The 17,197-nt window shown below is 42.0% G+C and overlaps 1 protein-coding gene across 1 annotated transcript in view; it reads right to left on the bottom strand.

Annotated features, from left to right (window-relative positions):
• PAN3 (poly(A) specific ribonuclease subunit PAN3) overlaps positions 1–14,554 on the bottom strand; it is a 168,373-nt gene extending 153,819 nt beyond the window's left edge. Inside the window, exons 1-2 of the mRNA XM_033948019.1 lie at positions 13,982–14,554; positions 4,876–4,997 (exon numbers count right to left, since the gene is read on the bottom strand). Of these exons, the coding sequence (XP_033803910.1) occupies positions 4,876–4,997; positions 13,982–14,279 (420 nt within the window). The 5' untranslated portion in view covers positions 14,280–14,554. The remainder of the gene's footprint in view (positions 1–4,875; positions 4,998–13,981) is intronic.
• Between the last annotated feature and the right edge of the window lie 2,643 nt (positions 14,555–17,197).

Genomic DNA, 17,197 nt, shown 5'->3' with positions numbered 1-17,197 from the left:
ACATGTGCACAAAGGCACTCAGGAAACCTAGTCTTATTTAAAAAAATTATGATGCTTCATATTTTGCTTTCCCCACCACAACTTCAGCTAGGTATTTTGAACTGTTAAATCTAAAATTGCCAAGAGAAGAGAAATGGGGATCAGAACCCTCTTAAAATTGTTCTAGGAAAATATGGAGTTTCTTGTAGCACTCTAGTCCTTGTGTTAGTTTCCATTCAACAATCTGTAAATAGATCACAGTGATGCAAAGAACAATTAACATAAATAAACTAAACCTTAAGTTTATGTACCGCATCCTCTCCACGGAAGTGGAGCTCGGCACGGTTTACAAGAACTTAAAATATAAGAAGAGAAAGGAAAAGGTTTACATGAGCTTATATACAGAATGGAAGAGTAAAGGGGAAAATAGAATTACATGTTAGAGAAGAGCCAAGTTTTCAGTTGCTTGCGGAATAGTTGGAGAGAGCCCAGAGACCTGTGATTTTAAAGAGAAGAGATTTTCCCAGTTTACCTGCATAGAGAATACCGCGTAGAGAGGGGAAGGATAGTTTAATATATTTGGGCAGGTCTGGTGGAGTCAGGACTCGAGGAATTAAAGGATAGTAGGATTAGGGGAGGAAGGATGCCGTGAATGATCTTAAAAGCCAGGTGGCAGCATTTGAAATGGATTCTGGAAATCACTGGGAGCCAGTGAAGATTGGACAGGAGTGGGGAGACATGGTCAGATTTGCGTTTTGCAAAGATCAACTAGGCTGCAGTATTCTGGATAAGCTGGAGTCTTTGAAGACTTTTTTTGTTAGGCATAAGTAAATGGCATTGCAGTAGTCAAGTTTGGAGAGGATGATGGATTGGACGAGGACGGCAAAATGTTTTTGGCGAAAGTAGGATCTTACTTTCCTCAGAATGTGGAGGCTGAAAAAGCATGATTTTGCCAAGGAGTTGAGGTGGTCATTGAGGGAGAGAGAAGAATCAATAGTGATGCCAAGAACCTTGCTTGAAAACTCAAGGTGCAGAGCAGCGCCTGTGGGTAGTGCGAAGATGGTGGGCAGGTGTTCTAACTTTGGGCCGAGCCAGAGTAATTTTGTTTTTGATTCATTTAGTTTCATCTGTACCGAGAGGGACCAGGAGTGGAGTCTCATTATAAATAAAAAGATGAATGTAGAAAACTCTAAAATTAAGTCTTTGAAAAATGTCATTGCCAGAGCAAAAGTGACTAGGGATCATCTTGCTCCCAGTTAGGCCACCAAGGATGTGCAGTAGTTACCTGGGGTTTGGAACATCCAATATATTTTTGGTAAAAATAAACAGTGTGACTCAGGGAATACGAGGTATATGCTCCTCATCACTATACTACTAGATCTTTGGATCCCTAGAGTGGGGGGTTTCTTACCCCCCCCAATAGCACTAGTTTGGACATTAACATGCCGATGCTTGGGGAAAGAGGGGTAGGATTGCTTAAAAACCACTTCTGAAAGTATTAAAAACTTTGCAGCCTGCAGTATTCCAAGAAAATTAACACAATGTGAATTACCGTATATGCTCGAATATAATAAAGGTAACCTTCCCCCCCCAAAAAAAGGAGGAAAAAAAGGTTGACTTGAATATAGGCCGAGATTACAAATTTGGGTTTGTGAGTGTCATAAGTAATCATCAATTTTTCAACTGGGGCTGTTTCGAGTTCAAAAAAAGCTGAAGGAGAGCCGACATATCTTCCTATTTGGGGCCAAGACAACAATCAAAGTTTCTGAACTTCTATCCCCACCATAACACCTGGCCCCAGTCACACATGCAGAAAACAAAAAACCCTTTTCAAATACAAACCCACAAATTAAAAGTACTATTGTATACAAATGAAACCCTAATATGCCAGAATCTGCACATAGTACACCACAAAAGAAAGAAATGCATTTCTTGCTGAACAGTTCAAATTATAAAAACATGTAAATTTTCAAAATTAACTATTTCAATCACTAAATTGAAAATAAAAAAAACTTTTCTCTTCCCTTTACCTAGTGATTCTATTTTTCTGTTCATTTTGCAACCTCTTAGCTCTTAACTCTGTTTCCAAGGCCTCCTTATGCATTTGCTGTTTCTTTCTCTCTTTCTTTATATCTTGCACTATATCCATCTTTGGCACTGATTTTCATATTCAATTTTCTTCTATTTTTCTGCCTCCATTTTAAATTTATCTTTCCAGCTCTTCCCCTTCCCTCCATCCATGTGCCACCATCTCCTTACTCTCCTCTCTGCCCCTCCCATTCAGCATCTCTCCCTTCTTTCTCCCTCCCCACCCAATGTTCTCCCCACCCGGTTCCAAAGCCCCCTTCACCATGAAAACTACATGGTCATCAGAGCGGGGGTAATTCTTTTGCGCTGCTTGGGGCCTTCTCTGAACCATTCCTTTGCTATGGTCTGCCCAAGTGGAAACAGAAGTTGATTCGAAAGGAGGTGGACCATGGCAAAATAACAGTACAGAGGAGGCCATGGCAGTGCTGGAGAATTGAAGAACAATGGCTTAGGCACTATTATCCTTCACTATCCACTCCCCCCGCCCCAGACTGACAATCACACTTACAGTTCTGGGACTCAGAAAGCCGACACTGATGCTCTGTGCTGGTGAAGGATCTTGAGCGTTTGTGCATGCTCAAGGTTTGCTGGACTTCCTTTGAGAACCCAGAGAAGGCAAGAGCCAGCAGGCCTCAAGCACACACAAACACTCAAGGCCCTCTACCAGCACAGAGCCCCGGAACTGTAAGTGTGATGTCTGTCTGAGGCGGGGGAGTGGAGGATAGGAGTGTCGATCATCAGGGTGGGGGCGGGGAGGAGGAAGATAGCAATGCCAGTCATCAGGGGGTTAGCATTGCTGGTCATTAGAGGGGAGGGGATGGAGACAGCAGTGTCGGACATCAGAGATGGGGTGAGGTGGAAAATAACAGTGTTGGTCATTGGGTGGGGAAGGGAGGAAAAAAGCATCATCATCAAAAGGAGGCTCAAATATAAACCAAAGCCCCCATTTTTGAACCATTTTTTGGGCCCCCAAATCTCAGTTTATATTTGAGTATATACGGTATTCCACTTGCATAGTGAGTTGCTTTGCATGCTTTGAAATTCAGATTATTTTGGAGATGAGCTGCGTTCTTGTCCAGCATGCATTACTGTCATAAATAAAACCCTTAGGTTATTGAGTCTCCTGGATCAAGATACCATATTCGTATATATATTAAACCTGATAACTCTACCTTGAGCCGAGATTTCATAAAAGCTTATAATTAGATCTATATCCAAACCTTTCATACAGCAGAAAATTTCTGATTTCTATTCCAGAATATCTTTTGCAGCATGAGAAAGCATTATTTGAGCTACCTTGGGAGATAGTCACACATGTCCTGCAGAAATATTTTTCTGTATATAGCTTACTTTGCTTTAAAACAGTGTTCTTTAACCGCTGGTCCACAGAAATTCCTGCCGGTCTGTGCAGGACTGGCGAGAGCCTCCAACAGTAGCTTCCTCCCCTCCACTCCTCTCCCATCAGCTCTCACTGAAGCAGCGATTTACTGAGGCAACCTTGGGGCTTTTGCTGAGTTGCGGCCCACCTCTGATGATGCAACTTCCTCTTTCCTCAGAGGTGGTGAGATCCATCAAAAGACCCAAGGCTGCCTAAGTGAATCACTGCTGCAGGCAAGTACTAAGAGCTGCTGAGAGGGGAGTGGAGGAAAGGAGAGGAAGCCACTGTTGGAGGCTGGGAAGCTGCTGGATAAAGGGAGAGCTGCAACTGGACCTGGAGGGAGGGAGAAGGAGAAATGATGCAGGGAGGGGAGGAGGGGAAGGGAAGAGTTACTGTTGGATAGGGGAAGGAAGTGAGAAGGGGAGGAGGAAAAATAAAGGAAACAGTTGGCAGGGAGATTAGAGGAGGGGAAGGGGTCAGGGTAGAATGGAGAGATCAGATGAGGGAAAGGGGAAAGACAGGAATGAGAAAGTAGAGAGAGACTGATGCTGGGAAGGGGGGTCAGCAGAGAAATAAGGAGAGAGGGACAAAGATGCTAGATCTGGTGTAGGAGAGATAAAAATGAAGAGAGCAGTGAAGCTGGAATGAATTATGTAAAAAATAGAGAGCTGGAGGGAAAGGGGAGAGGGGCATAGAAAGAAAGCAGATACCATATGGAAGGGGGAGAGGGCAGACTGTGAATGGAAGAGGCAGATGCTGGATTGAAGAGACAGAGCGAGCAGACACTGGAAGGAAGAGTGAAAAGAAGATGAAAGCAGAAGCCAGAGATGACAAAAAAGTAGAAAATAATTTTATTTCTATTTTGTGATTAGAATATATCAGATTTGAAATATGCATCCTGCTAGAGCTGGTGTTAGACATAACTGGGAACTGCAAAGCCCAGGCAGTGCTTCTTTAGCTTCCAGATGGCTTAGGGCTCTCTCTGACCATGGGGAAGTTGCCCTAGTTGTACTCCCCTAACACAGTTCCTATCATGTGTGACTGTGGTATTCTGTTAGCATGATATTTCTGTGCAGCATTCTGTAATAATTTGACTTATTCAGTTTTCTTGATAGTAGAAGGGATATATGTGAAAGGGAGGGGAGATAGGGTTTTTGTTGACCCTTGCTCTGTATTATTTGTATTTATAAAATGACAATTGTACAGAATATGGTTTCTTTATATACTTTAATAAAATACGTTCAATATAAAATCATAAATGAGGCTTATGCGGATAGGATCAGATGGTTTGCGGGGACCAGGGCGGAAACAAGGTTTTTTTTAATTTCAGTCTTAGTAGTTTGCTGGTCCACAAAATAATTCTTTTATTTCCGCTGGTCCATAGGTGTAAAAAGGTTGAAGAACACTGCTTTAAAATATGTTTTTTTTACCTGCATCATGGGATACTTTGTTTCTGCAGGGCTTCCAAATCCATTGACGCCAATAAAGCTGGTACTGAAGTAAGAATCTGTGAGACTAGAGTCTGTTAGGACACCTCCATCTATTCCAGGAACTTGGGGGGAGGGAGAGAAAATAAACACAGAAAAGAAACATTTTTAAAATGTATTTACATTCAAATTCTTTTATACTGCTACATACCGTGTTTCCCCGAAAATAAGACCTACCCCGAAAATAAGCCCTAGCATGATTTTTGGGGTAGGTCTTAATATAAGCCCTACCACAAAAATAAGCCCTAGCTGAAGTGCTTATTTTTGGGATAGGGGAAAGCAAATGCAGCAGAGGAACGCCCCAACGTGAGAAGGCCCGAAGCATCCCATTTAGATTGCTGCCGCGATTCTGCCTTTTGGAAGTAGGTAATGGTATGTCGGTCTCGCGGTCGGCGTGGGAAGGAGATCTGGAAAGGTCGACGGGGGTTCGGTTGTGTGACAGAGAGGATAGAAAGATGCTGTGGGTTTGTGATTGGGCATTGTTTCCCCAAAAATAAGACCTAGTTTTTGGGGCCCAAAAATAATTTAAGACAGTGGCTTATTTTCGGGGAAACATGGTAGTAACATAATAAATGACTAAGTCCAAATATATATGGGGAAAACCAAAAAACTGGTACTCTACTAAGTGTGATTAATGGGAAACATACAGAAGTCAAAAAATCATTCAATAGGTGTAATAATGAAATTAATACTTCTAGAACACACACTTAGAATTCAAAAATATGCTCTGAGTCATGAAGGCAACAAAATAGAGCCGCAGCCCCAAGTGAAAATTGCCTCACCACCCAATCATTGCATATTGTAAATTCCAGTGGGTTTTGCTGCAAACTAGCACAGAAAAAGTTCTTATACTTTGAACAGTCACAAGCAATCAATTTAGCTTGATCAAAGTTTTGACGGGGCCCGTTTCAATCCTGCGTCAGGGAACCAAATGGAGCACTCATCAAAACTCTCAAAAAGTGGTGGTGTCTCAAAAATTCAAGTTTCATTCATATATACGAGCCTCCTCCACCAATTTCACCAATAAATGACAGCAGTTAAAGATCTGAACAGTCCATCCAATCTGCACATTAGTTATACCCAATTAAATTAACTTGTCTCTTTCTTTGATATTTCTGGGCCATAGACTGTAAAGTCCACCTGGTATTGTCCTAGGATCCAAATGCTGAAGTTGCCGTCCAAGCTTGCTCCAGCCTATTCAACCATCCTGTTGTTTGCAGAATATCTACTGTAAAGTCTAGCCAGTAACATCCTCATGTTCCAAGTTAGTGGCGTTCCCATCGATACCCACTCCAGCCCATCCTACACCGAATCACCATGTATGGGGCACAGACCATGTAAGTCTGTCCAATACCGGCCTTAGTTCTTTAATTTACATCCTTTGTTTTCTAAATTAGCAATCCTCTATGTTTAGCCCACGCTTTTTTGAATTCCATCACCGTTTTCCTCTCCACCACTTCCCTTGGGAGGGCATTCCAGGTATCTACCATCCTCTCCATGAAGAAGAATTTCCTAACACTGCTCCTAAGTCTTCTTTCCTGCAACCCAAATTATGCCCTCTAGTTTTACCATTTTCTCTTCTCTGGAAAAGGTTTGGTTCTTTATTAATTAGGAAGTTCTTCTTCACCCAGAGAGTGGTAGAAATCTGGAATGTTCTTCTGGAGGCTGTTATAGGGGAAAGCACCCTTTAGGGATTCAAGACAAGGTTGGATAAGTTCCGACTGGAACGGAACATGTGCAGGTAAGGCTAGACATGGGGTGGAAGGAGACGTACAGAGATGGACCAGAAACTGGTTGGCGGGTAGGAAACAGAGGATAGGAGTGAAGGGCCACTACTTGGACTGGAGGAGGGTCACCAAGTGGTGTCCCGTAGGGCTCGGTGCTCGGGCCGCTGCTATTTAATATATTTATAAATGATCTAGAAGCAGGGACGAAATGTGAGATAATAAAATTCGCAGATGACACCAAACTATTTAGTGGAGCTCGGACTAAAGAGGACTGCGAAGAATTGCACAGATACTTGAACAAACTAGGGGAATGGGCGACGAGATGACAGATGAAGTTCAACATTGAGAAATGTAAAGTACTACATGTGGGAAGCAGAAACCCGAGGTACAGCTATACGATGGGAGGGATGTTATTGAAGGAGAGTACCCAAGAAAGGGACTTGGGGATAATGGTGGACATGACAATGAAACCGACGGCACAGTGTGCAGCGGCCACTAAGAGAGCGAATAGAATGCTAGATATAATCAAGAAGGGTATTACTACCAGAACGAAAGGAGTTATCCTGCCATTGTATCGGGCAATGGTGCGTCCACATCTGAAGTACTGCGCCCTATATTGGTCGCCGTTTCTTAAGAAGGATATGGCGTTAATCGAGAGGGTTCAGAGGAGAGCGACACGTCTGATAAAAGGTATGGAAAGCCTTTCATACGCTGAGAGATTGGAGAAACTGGGACTCTTTTCCCTGGAGAAGAGGAGACTTAGAGGGGATATGACAGATACTTACAAGATAATGAAAGGCATAGAGGGAGTGGAGAGGGACAGATTCTTCAAACTTTCGAAAAATAAAAGAACAAGAGGGCATTCGGAAAAGTTGAAAGGGGACAGATTCAAAACGAATGCTAGGAAGTTCTTCTTTACCCAACGTGTGTGGTGGACACCTGGAATGCGCTTCCATAGGGCGTAATAGGGCAGCGTACATTACTGGGGTTCAAGAAAGGATTGGACAATTTCCTGCTAGAAAAGGGGATAGAGGGGTATAGATAGAGGATTACTGCACAGGTCCTGGACCTGTTGGGCCGCCGCGTGTGCGGACTACTGAGCCTTACCCACGTACATTCTGGTTCAGCAGGAACTTGTCTAACTTTGTCTTGAATCCCTGGAGGGTGTTTTCCCCTAACAGCCTCCACAAGAGCGTTCCAGTTTTCTACCACTCTCTGGGTGAAGAAGAACTAAACTAACAGAAAGATTAGTATTTGAACAACTATCAGACTTTGTCGAGACAACCAATGTTTTACACCCAAACCAAACAGGATTCAGGAAAAACCAATCTACAGAGTATTCGCTAATTGGTCTGACCACAAACATACTTTATCATTTAGATCATCACAACTCTTGTTATTCTTTTCTCTCTTGATTTATCAGCAGCATTCAATACCATCGATCATGTATTGCTTCTTGAAAGACTAAAATCCATAGGATTCTGCGGCCAAATACTTGTTTGTTTTAATTCTTTTCTTTCTAATCGCTCATCTATAGTTACTTTCAAGGATACAGTTTCGAAACCCTATACTCTTAACTATGGTATTCCTCAAGGTTCCATTCTATCCCCGTTATTATTCAATATTTTCCTATCCCCTTTACTAAGCTTATGTCAATCTATAGGCTTTACTACTTTCACATATGCTGATGATGTTCAACTTCTACACCCTCTAAATCCAGAAAACAAAGAAGAAATAATGGAGATTAATAGAAAATTGGTGGAAATTAAGCAATGGCTCAATTCTAATATGTTAGCCTTAAACATTCAGAAAATTAAAACCTTTCCCATGGAAAAAAGATATGTCTGACTACCTCATTCATCCTAGATAATACCCATCTAAAGTTAGTAAAATCTTTGAAACTATTGGGCGAAAGGCTTTCCTAACATGAACATGTAAGCAACACCTTTAAATCTTGCATAGGCTACGAATGATTCGCTCAATTTCTAAGTTTCTTGAGCCAAAATCAATCAACATACTAATTCATTCCCTAGTTATCACTAAACTTGACTACTGTAACTCTTTACTATTAAACATTACTCTAAAAGAAAAGAGGCGTCTTCAGATAGTCCAAAATTGATTTATAATGGAAAAAAATACGATCATGTAACTAACTCCCTTTCTGATCAAATCCAACTGGCTTCCAGTTAATCACTGAATTACTTTCAAAATCTTACTTCTAGTTTTTAAAACTTTGTCTTCTAATGAACCTCAATTTATCAACAAACTACTCATTCCTCATAATACATCACGCTCTCTTTGGTCCACCAATCAAAAACTTATAACAGTTCCCTTATTGAAAGTAATTGGTACTCGACGTCATGACATGTTCTCAGTAATGGCCTCACAAATATGGAATACCTTACCTCAATATATAAGAGAAGAAAATGATTTAAATCGCTTCAAAGGCGATCTGAAGTGTCATCTTTTTAAAGATGCTTTTAATCTTTAGCTATGTTCAAAGTTTATTTTAGTCCTTCTCTATTTTTTACTTTACCTCCCTATTGCTCTGTCCATTTATGTCTTCTCCTATACTTTAATATAAATAACTGTAGTTCTGCCCTTCTTACCTTATGTATCTGTTAGTCTGTAAGTCTGTCTGTCTAACCCATTATATTTAAAGATTAAACTGGTATATGCTTATACCTTTGAAATTTGTAAATCGCTTAGTAATGTAAATAAGCGATTCATCAAGTCAAAATAAAATCTTGAAATCTTTGTACGGAATCTATCCACTGGACTGCTTCAAGTCTTTTTATATCCTTCACCAGATACAGTTTCCAAAACTGAACACAATACTCCAAGTGCGGCCTCACCAATGACCCAAAGAGGGACATCAACACCTCCCTTCTTCTGCTGGTTACTCATCTTTCTATACAGCCTAGAATCCTTCTGGCTACAGCCACTGCCTTATCACATTGTTTAGATGCCTTTAGATCTTCAGATAAAATCACCCCAAGGTCCCTCTCTCCATCTGTGCTCATCAGCCTCTCACTTCCCAGCACATACGGTACTCTTGGATTTCTACATACCCCAAATGCATCACTCTGCACTTCTTCGCATTGAATTTCAGTTGCCAGACGCTAGATCAGGAGTGTCCAACCTTTTGGCTTCCCTGGGCCGCACTGGCCCAAAAAAATGTTTCTGGGGCCGCACAAATGCGCAAATGATGCAGCAAGGCAGAGAAGGGAGCCGGCAAGATGGTAAACACCCAAGGGCAGCAGAGGAAAACACTCCCATCGCCCTCGACCGGGGCCACACAAAATACTTCACGGGGTTGCAGGTTGGACACCCCTGCGCGAGACCATGCTTCAAACTTTTGCAGATCCTTTTTCAAGTGGTATTCTTCAGCGTTTGTTCCCTCTCTACAGTGGTACTGTATCACCATAAACACACTTATTAAGTAGTGTCTCTCTACAGCAGTGAATCACAAACTGTGTGCTGCGGCACGCTGGCGAGGAAGAGAGGCGCTAGCTGACTGCCTATAGGACATGCCTCTCGCAACAAGAGAAACATTCTGTAGGTAGTAAGCCGATGCCAGCACCTCACCTCTCCTTCTCGCCGGCACCTCTCCTCTTGCAGCACACTCACACACACACAGGCGGCCCTTTGCGCATGCAAGGATGTCAACATGATAATGTCATACATGTGCGGTGACATCATCATCGCACCAATGTCTGCGCATTTCCTCCTCTGCTGCTATCCCACTACCAGTTGGTGTAGCCCAGAGTTCTATCCTAGGACCTCTTCTTCTTCTCTCTCTCTACACCCCTCCCCCCAGTGCCCTGATCTCTTCCCATGGCTTCCAATATCACCTATATGCTAGTGATTCCAAGATCTCTCTCTCTCCACACCAGAGATTTCACCTAAAATCCAAGAGTCTCAGCCTGTTTGGGTGACACTGCTGCCTGAATGTCCCACTGCCAACTGAAACTAAATATGTTCAAGACAGAGCTACTCCTCTTTCCTATTAAACCCTCCACTCCATGGAGTCATCTTCATCTCAGACCTCTCATTTTCTAAGTACATCCAATAGACTGCTAAAGCTCGCCACTTCTTCCTCTACAACATCAGCAAAATTCACCCCTTCCTCTCTGAACACACTACCCGAATCCTTTTCTACACCCTTGTAACCTCATGCTTAGACTACCACAATGTACTTCTAACAGGTCTCCCACTGAACCATCTCCTCCCCTAAAAATCTGTGCAGAACTCTGTTGTACGACTTATTTTCCATCAACTTCACTATACTCACGTTACCTCTCTCCTCAAATCACTTCACTGGCTCCCTATCTTCATATACAGTTTCAACTCCTATTATTAATCTTTAAGTGTGCTCATTCTGCAGCCCCTCCATATCTCTCCTTATACACAGCCCCAAGAGTGCCCCCTTGTGCTTGTGGTTCCCAATAATCTGAAGAATCTGTCCCTTTCTACCTTCTCTATGCCTTTCATGATCTTGAAAGTCTCTATCATGTCTCCTCTGAGTCTCCTCTTTTCAAGGGAGAAGAGCCCCAGCCTTCCCAACCTGTCTGCGTATGAAAGGTTTTCCATAACTTTTATCATTTTTGTCGCTCTTCTCTGGACCCTTTCAAGTATCGCCATGTCCTTCTTGAGGTACGGTGACCAATACTGGACACAGTACTCCAGATGAGGGCGGACCATCGCACGATACAGCGACATGATGACTTCCTTTGTCCTTCGTCCATGAAAATGCTACTATCCTCACCAATCTTTTGAGCATGTAACTTCAGTTCTTATATTTTATTAAATCAGTTCTTATCTAAGCTAAGACACAAATGGCATCTCTCACAAAACTTGACTGAAACACATTCATCTACTTTGAGATAGCAACTATTACACTGGCCAACACTCATTTTGGTGCGTCAAATTTTAAACCTGTTTCTGGGTATATTTGACCTGCTAATTCCAAAAATGGCATCAGTTTTCTCCTATCAGCTCTAGTTTTTGAGATACAAATATACTGTATTACTCTTCACTCTGCTCGCCCATTAAAAAAATCAGGATATTTTAATGTAGTGTTTAAATAAATATGTTTTAAGCATGAAGGAAACATTAAAAATTAAATGAAAAGTGTACAACACGAAATAAAAGCACTAGTTTATGATACAAACTTTCCTGTCATTTGATACACAAGAAGCTCCTTTTCTAAGACTTCAGAAAGTGGGATCTGCCAGGACAATCACATAAGATTCCAACAATAGTCTGCCCTCATGTATGCATCCCATCTTCCTTAGTATCTGGTTTCCATTGTTTTTATGTCTTGGTGAAATCTTTCACCTTGCTCTTTGCTTAAGTCATCAAGGTTCTCTGGAACGCGATCAATGGATTTTAACATTCATGTTATAGTAAAGCCTGTCGAAATGAAAGAGCATATCCTCTAATTGAGTGTAATTGTCTGCCTTGTTTCCAAGAAAATTTTTCACAAGAATAAATAAAGATTCGATTTCATTCATTGATGCTATGAAGTGTGGGTCATTTATAAGATGTCTGATCTGTGAACCATTGAAAATTTCTGCCTTCAGTTTTTCCATGGTAAGTCCAGGTAATGTATGCGCTATGTATTCAATGCGCAAAACCGTCTTTATTCAAAACTTTTACAAATTGTTTCAGGCCTAGCTTTATACGTAGTGGTAGTAGTATGATATCTCATGCTACCAAAGGTTCATTGATTACATTTTGTCCTCCAACCACCATATATTTCTTCAGGGGCCAATCTTTTTTTGTCCAATGTTCATATTTGATCTACTATCCCAAAAGCATATCTATTATCTCATAACCATATCTAAGAAAATAGAGCTGATGCGGTCTATCCAATGCAATTTTCTGAATTGGCACCCCAAAAACAGGTCAAAAACACAAGGCATTAAGATTTTTTTTTTTTTGGCCTGTGTTGGTTATATTTCCTTAGGTATTTAGTAACTTAAATTACAATGGCTCGGCTGCAGTCAAAAGTTAAATATGAAACCCTAAGCCAGTACTAACAGTGTGGCACGAAAGATAAAACCTACAATACAGAATTAAACGGGGACGAGTATCTGCAGTTAACCGCAGGACAAGGACAGAGCCACGGGGACAAACTTTGCTCCCATGTCAGTCTCTAAAAACTTAACACATTTTAGACAACTGGCAACTGGATTCAATGATTAGAAAAAACTGCAGAAGCTGCTTTTAGATTTAAATGAACTACTATTAAATGACATCGTTTGGTCTTGTCTGCTTATCGGACTACCATCTGCAATGTCCTTCTATCATGTGTCCAGCTGCTCAAGCATCTTACTGTTATTGCAACAGATTAATCCATCATTGCTGGCATCAAGGAGCATTTCTAACTTTTAACAGATACTTATTTTTTTGTTCCACTACACAGTTTAGGTTTTCTTCTACGTCTAAGTCTGAAAGACAATCCATTTACCTTCCCAGATGATGTAAAAACATATGGTAGGTAACTGAATATTTGGGAAGGCTATGCCAAAACCAGATCTAAATGGAAGGCTCTACTGTATTTGTGATTTATAAACAGAATATTGTCGCTTTTTATACTTTAATAATAAAAAAGATTAAAATCATAAGTGTTCAAAGCTTGTACAAATAAGTAGAGAGCTGGTGGGTACAGGGCAAAAGAGAAATTTTATCTCCGTGTCATGCTCTACAACTCATTCTATGCTAAATTTGAATACTAGTAATTGTCCAAGAAAAAGACTTCTGAAGCAGTAATTCCTTCTACTGAATGCAAATGTTAGCCAAAGATACTACCGATATATATAAAAAAATAATAATGTTAAGGACAAATTATCATCATTTCATACATCTAACCTAGTAACAAGCCCAATAAAAGATACCACAACCTCTAAAGAAACCTATAATGACAGCAATAACTTCTTCCAGTGTGCATGCATAACTGTGCTTCATACAGTACAGTGTTTTCTACTACTTTTTCTGGGAGAGTATGTTTTCTACTTCATAGCCCGTACAGCATACTGAAACTCCAAAACTCAAGCACCTTGTAGTCCCTGATCCTCTATTATATCTGTACTTCATATAAATACTAACCCTAGAAGAAACTACAACCCCATTAAACAGTATTACTATAACGAGTACCACTGGGACGGATACAACCGAGAAAGTTGCAGATTGTTCATCCCCTATCTGTGCCCAGCACCAGCCTCCCATAGCAAAAGAGGAGGGGGCGAGCCCTTCAGCACAAGCCGCCCCTCCCTCCTGCTCGCTCGCAGCAGGCCTGTCCGCGACGCAGCACTCACTTGTCAGGCGCTGGGAGTCCAGCGCGGCCCCGTGGCTCCCCAGCTCGCTCTTCTTCGGTGCCGGAGGCGGTGCCCCCGCTGTACTGGAGAGAGAATAGCCCGCCGAGGCCCCGCTGCCAGCTAAGGGTAGAGCGACGCTGTTGCTATGGAGTCCAAGGCCCACTGTCGAGCCGGGGTCTTCATGCAAGAACTGGCACTCGTCGCCGTAGAAGCAGGTCTTGTCCTTGGCGTAGTAGCGGCAGTATTTCAGCTTCAGGCCGGGCAGCTGGGCGGCAGCGGGAGGCAGCGCGCTGTTCATGGCACTACTACCACCACCGCTGCCGCCGCCGTCGTCGCCGCCGCCGCCGCCGCCACCGCCACCACAGGCTCACCCCGCGGCTGGGAGAACGGCCCTCGCTGTCCCGCCACCCAGCAGCCCGGCTCGTTCTCCGTGGAGAGCGCAGGCGTAGGAAAAGCGACGCGACCCGACTTTCTCTTTCCGTCTACCTCGGTCACTTAGGGACGCAGCCCAGGAGTGAACGTTTAAAAAAAAAAAATCCTAAACAGCGCTTCTGTTTTTCCTATTTTTCGCTTCCTGAGAAGCCTGGCATTTACGCATGCGCGGCACGGCGCAGCGCTTTGTGGGTAATGCCGTGAGTTTCGTTTGCTGGTGAGAGGCCCTAAATTTAGCGGAGAGGGTTATGGAGAAAAACCTGATCCTTGTGGCGTTCTCAGAAAACACTCGGGAGTAGGTTTTTAAAAAATGTTCTTCTGTCTCCCGCCAAGTGGTTAGTTCCTTCTACTTCATAAAAGTGCATACCCTTGGAATTCGTTTTGGCTAACTTAAAGCCTAAAAGGGAGTTAGCTAGCTGGCTAGCTTAAAGCCTAAAAGGGAGCTCTGCTCATATATACTCATAACAACTAATTAAAAAAAGAAAACTGTAAATACCCCCCCTCAAAAAGTTCTTAAAAACAGTATTATGTATATAAAATGTAGTTATGTTCTTTCACATGTAGTGAGGTATTGCAAAGTTTTCCCTAAAAAAAATCTTACCACCTTGGGCTTCATGCTTAATAATCGTTGGCGGTCCAACTACTTTTGGGAAACTGTAAACAGATTGAAAATACATGTTAGGTAAATTAGGGGCCCTTGCTTGTTCTAAGTTGTGGCAAAAAGTGGCCATAATGTGTGCCCTTGTGCAGGATTTTCCCACACACTAGATAAGGTTACTTACTGCCGGTGCCTATGTTCCCTAAGCTGAGCGCATGGGCAATTGCTCATAGGTCTAAATGGTCGCTCACAAAAATACTTGCAAATCTGGAAAATTATTGGTTTTTAGAACTTGTTGCTCACATGAGAAAAAATTTGCATGTACATGGCCAATCCTTAGAGGGAGCATTGGTTACTACTTGCAAATCTGAGACACCTGGGTGGGGGTATGGCCTTCCAATGGCAATTTTTCATCAGAAAAATTACAATCTCTATCTTTATCTTTCACCTCCCTCCCCTTTGCCATTCCAGACAATTTCTCCTCGCTCTCTTCTCCGACTTCTAGTCCAGCCAACTGTACCTCTTTCTTCCCCCCTCTAGCCCAGCATCTAATTTTCTTTCTTTCCTCTCCCCACTCTGGTGCCTTAAACCTCTCTTTAGAGCTCCTGGCTTCATCCGTCTGGTGACAGCATGGAATTACTGCACTGCAATGCAGAGGCTCTCAACCACGGAGTATGTCTTGGTTAGGTCCCATCCCCATTGTACATCAGAGGGGGTAGGACCCAGCCGAGATGCACAGTGTTGTAGAGAAGAGCCTTTGCATTGCAGCACTGTATTTCAAGGGGAGGAGCCAGAAATTATAGAGGGGTTGATGCTAATGATGAGAGATAGCAAGAGGAAAGGCAAGAGGGGATATATACATTATGGCATCTCTATTCCACAGATGGTTATCAGATAAGGAATCATTAGGGACAGGGACCTGAAATTGAGGATAGTCCCTGAATATTTGGGACGGCTGGTAACCCTAGCTAAGGCCATTTTTCCGCAGCAATAAAATGGCCAGTTTTCCATTTTTGTATTAATGGTCATATGCTAACGTTAACAGTGCATGGCCATTAAATTGCAGAGTGAGCGTTTACTGGCACCCATTTTGTAGGCAGTAAATGATAAATGACAAATTCTCCAGTCATGGTATTGAGCTTGACGTGCCACTGGGGCTTGTGCACATCTTGAGAAGCTGAAAGTTATGCCATTGTTGCATACTAGCATGCAACAAAAAAATTGTTTATAATTTCACCATACAAAAAGCAGAACAAAGAAAAGTTTACTATCGAGAAGGTGACAGCCAATGATGAGGTGCCACGTAAAGCTTCCCACAATTTGAAAAGTGGCTTTGCGGTGGAGTGGTGGGACTGAGGCTTCCCTTTGAGATTTACTAGCGATGTTAACAACATAGAGTCCAGGCGACAAACGGTTATATGAGATAGTACTGGACCTTAAGGAACATCCTAATCTATGCCACAGTTTGTTTGGGCTTAATAGTGGATTCCTTGGCATAGTTTTAAAGGATCTGCAGAATGGATATGGTCTTCAGGAGGCAGTTTGAGGCTCTTGCCTTACGGATTAAAGCTGCAGCCATGGTCTCCTTTGTGACATGCACCTATCATTCCAGACTATGAAATCAGAGCATAACAAAGTCTGAGCCCCTGCCACAGTTTGTATTAGCTGGAATACACTACGTAGCAGATGCACTCTTATGATATAATCAGTCTAATCTAATCTTTCCTTTTATATACCGTATCCCTATTTATCGTGAAGCTCAACACGGTTTACAATAAGATATAGATTAGTTGATCTACTAATCAAATTACCATACATTTTAAATAAATAAGTTTTTAACTGCTTCCAAAATGTTAAATAAGATTCACATGTTCTTAACTGTAAAGGGAAACCGTTCCACAAAGCAGTTAAAATAAAAGAGAATGAGTAACCAAACTTTTAGGTTGAACACCCTTGACTGATGGAAATACTAATGAAAATAGTAGAACAGACCTTTGTCCTGATGTGTGAAAAGTAAAAGATGCAATTTGATTATCTACTTGACCAAATATTAGCTTATTAACTTTACAAGAACACTAAAACTTCACCCTAGATTCAACTGGTAACCAGTGTAATGTTTTTAGCAAAGGAGTAACATGCTTAAATTTGTTTTTGTTAAATATCAATCTAGCAGCTGTATTTTGTAG

Source organism: Geotrypetes seraphini, chromosome 6 (assembly GCF_902459505.1).
Source record: "Geotrypetes seraphini chromosome 6, aGeoSer1.1, whole genome shotgun sequence".
In the NCBI taxonomy this organism is placed as follows: domain Eukaryota; kingdom Metazoa; phylum Chordata; class Amphibia; order Gymnophiona; family Dermophiidae; genus Geotrypetes; species Geotrypetes seraphini.
The sequence above is the reverse complement of the archived record's forward strand: the minus strand, read 5'-3'. Positions and strand labels throughout refer to the sequence as shown.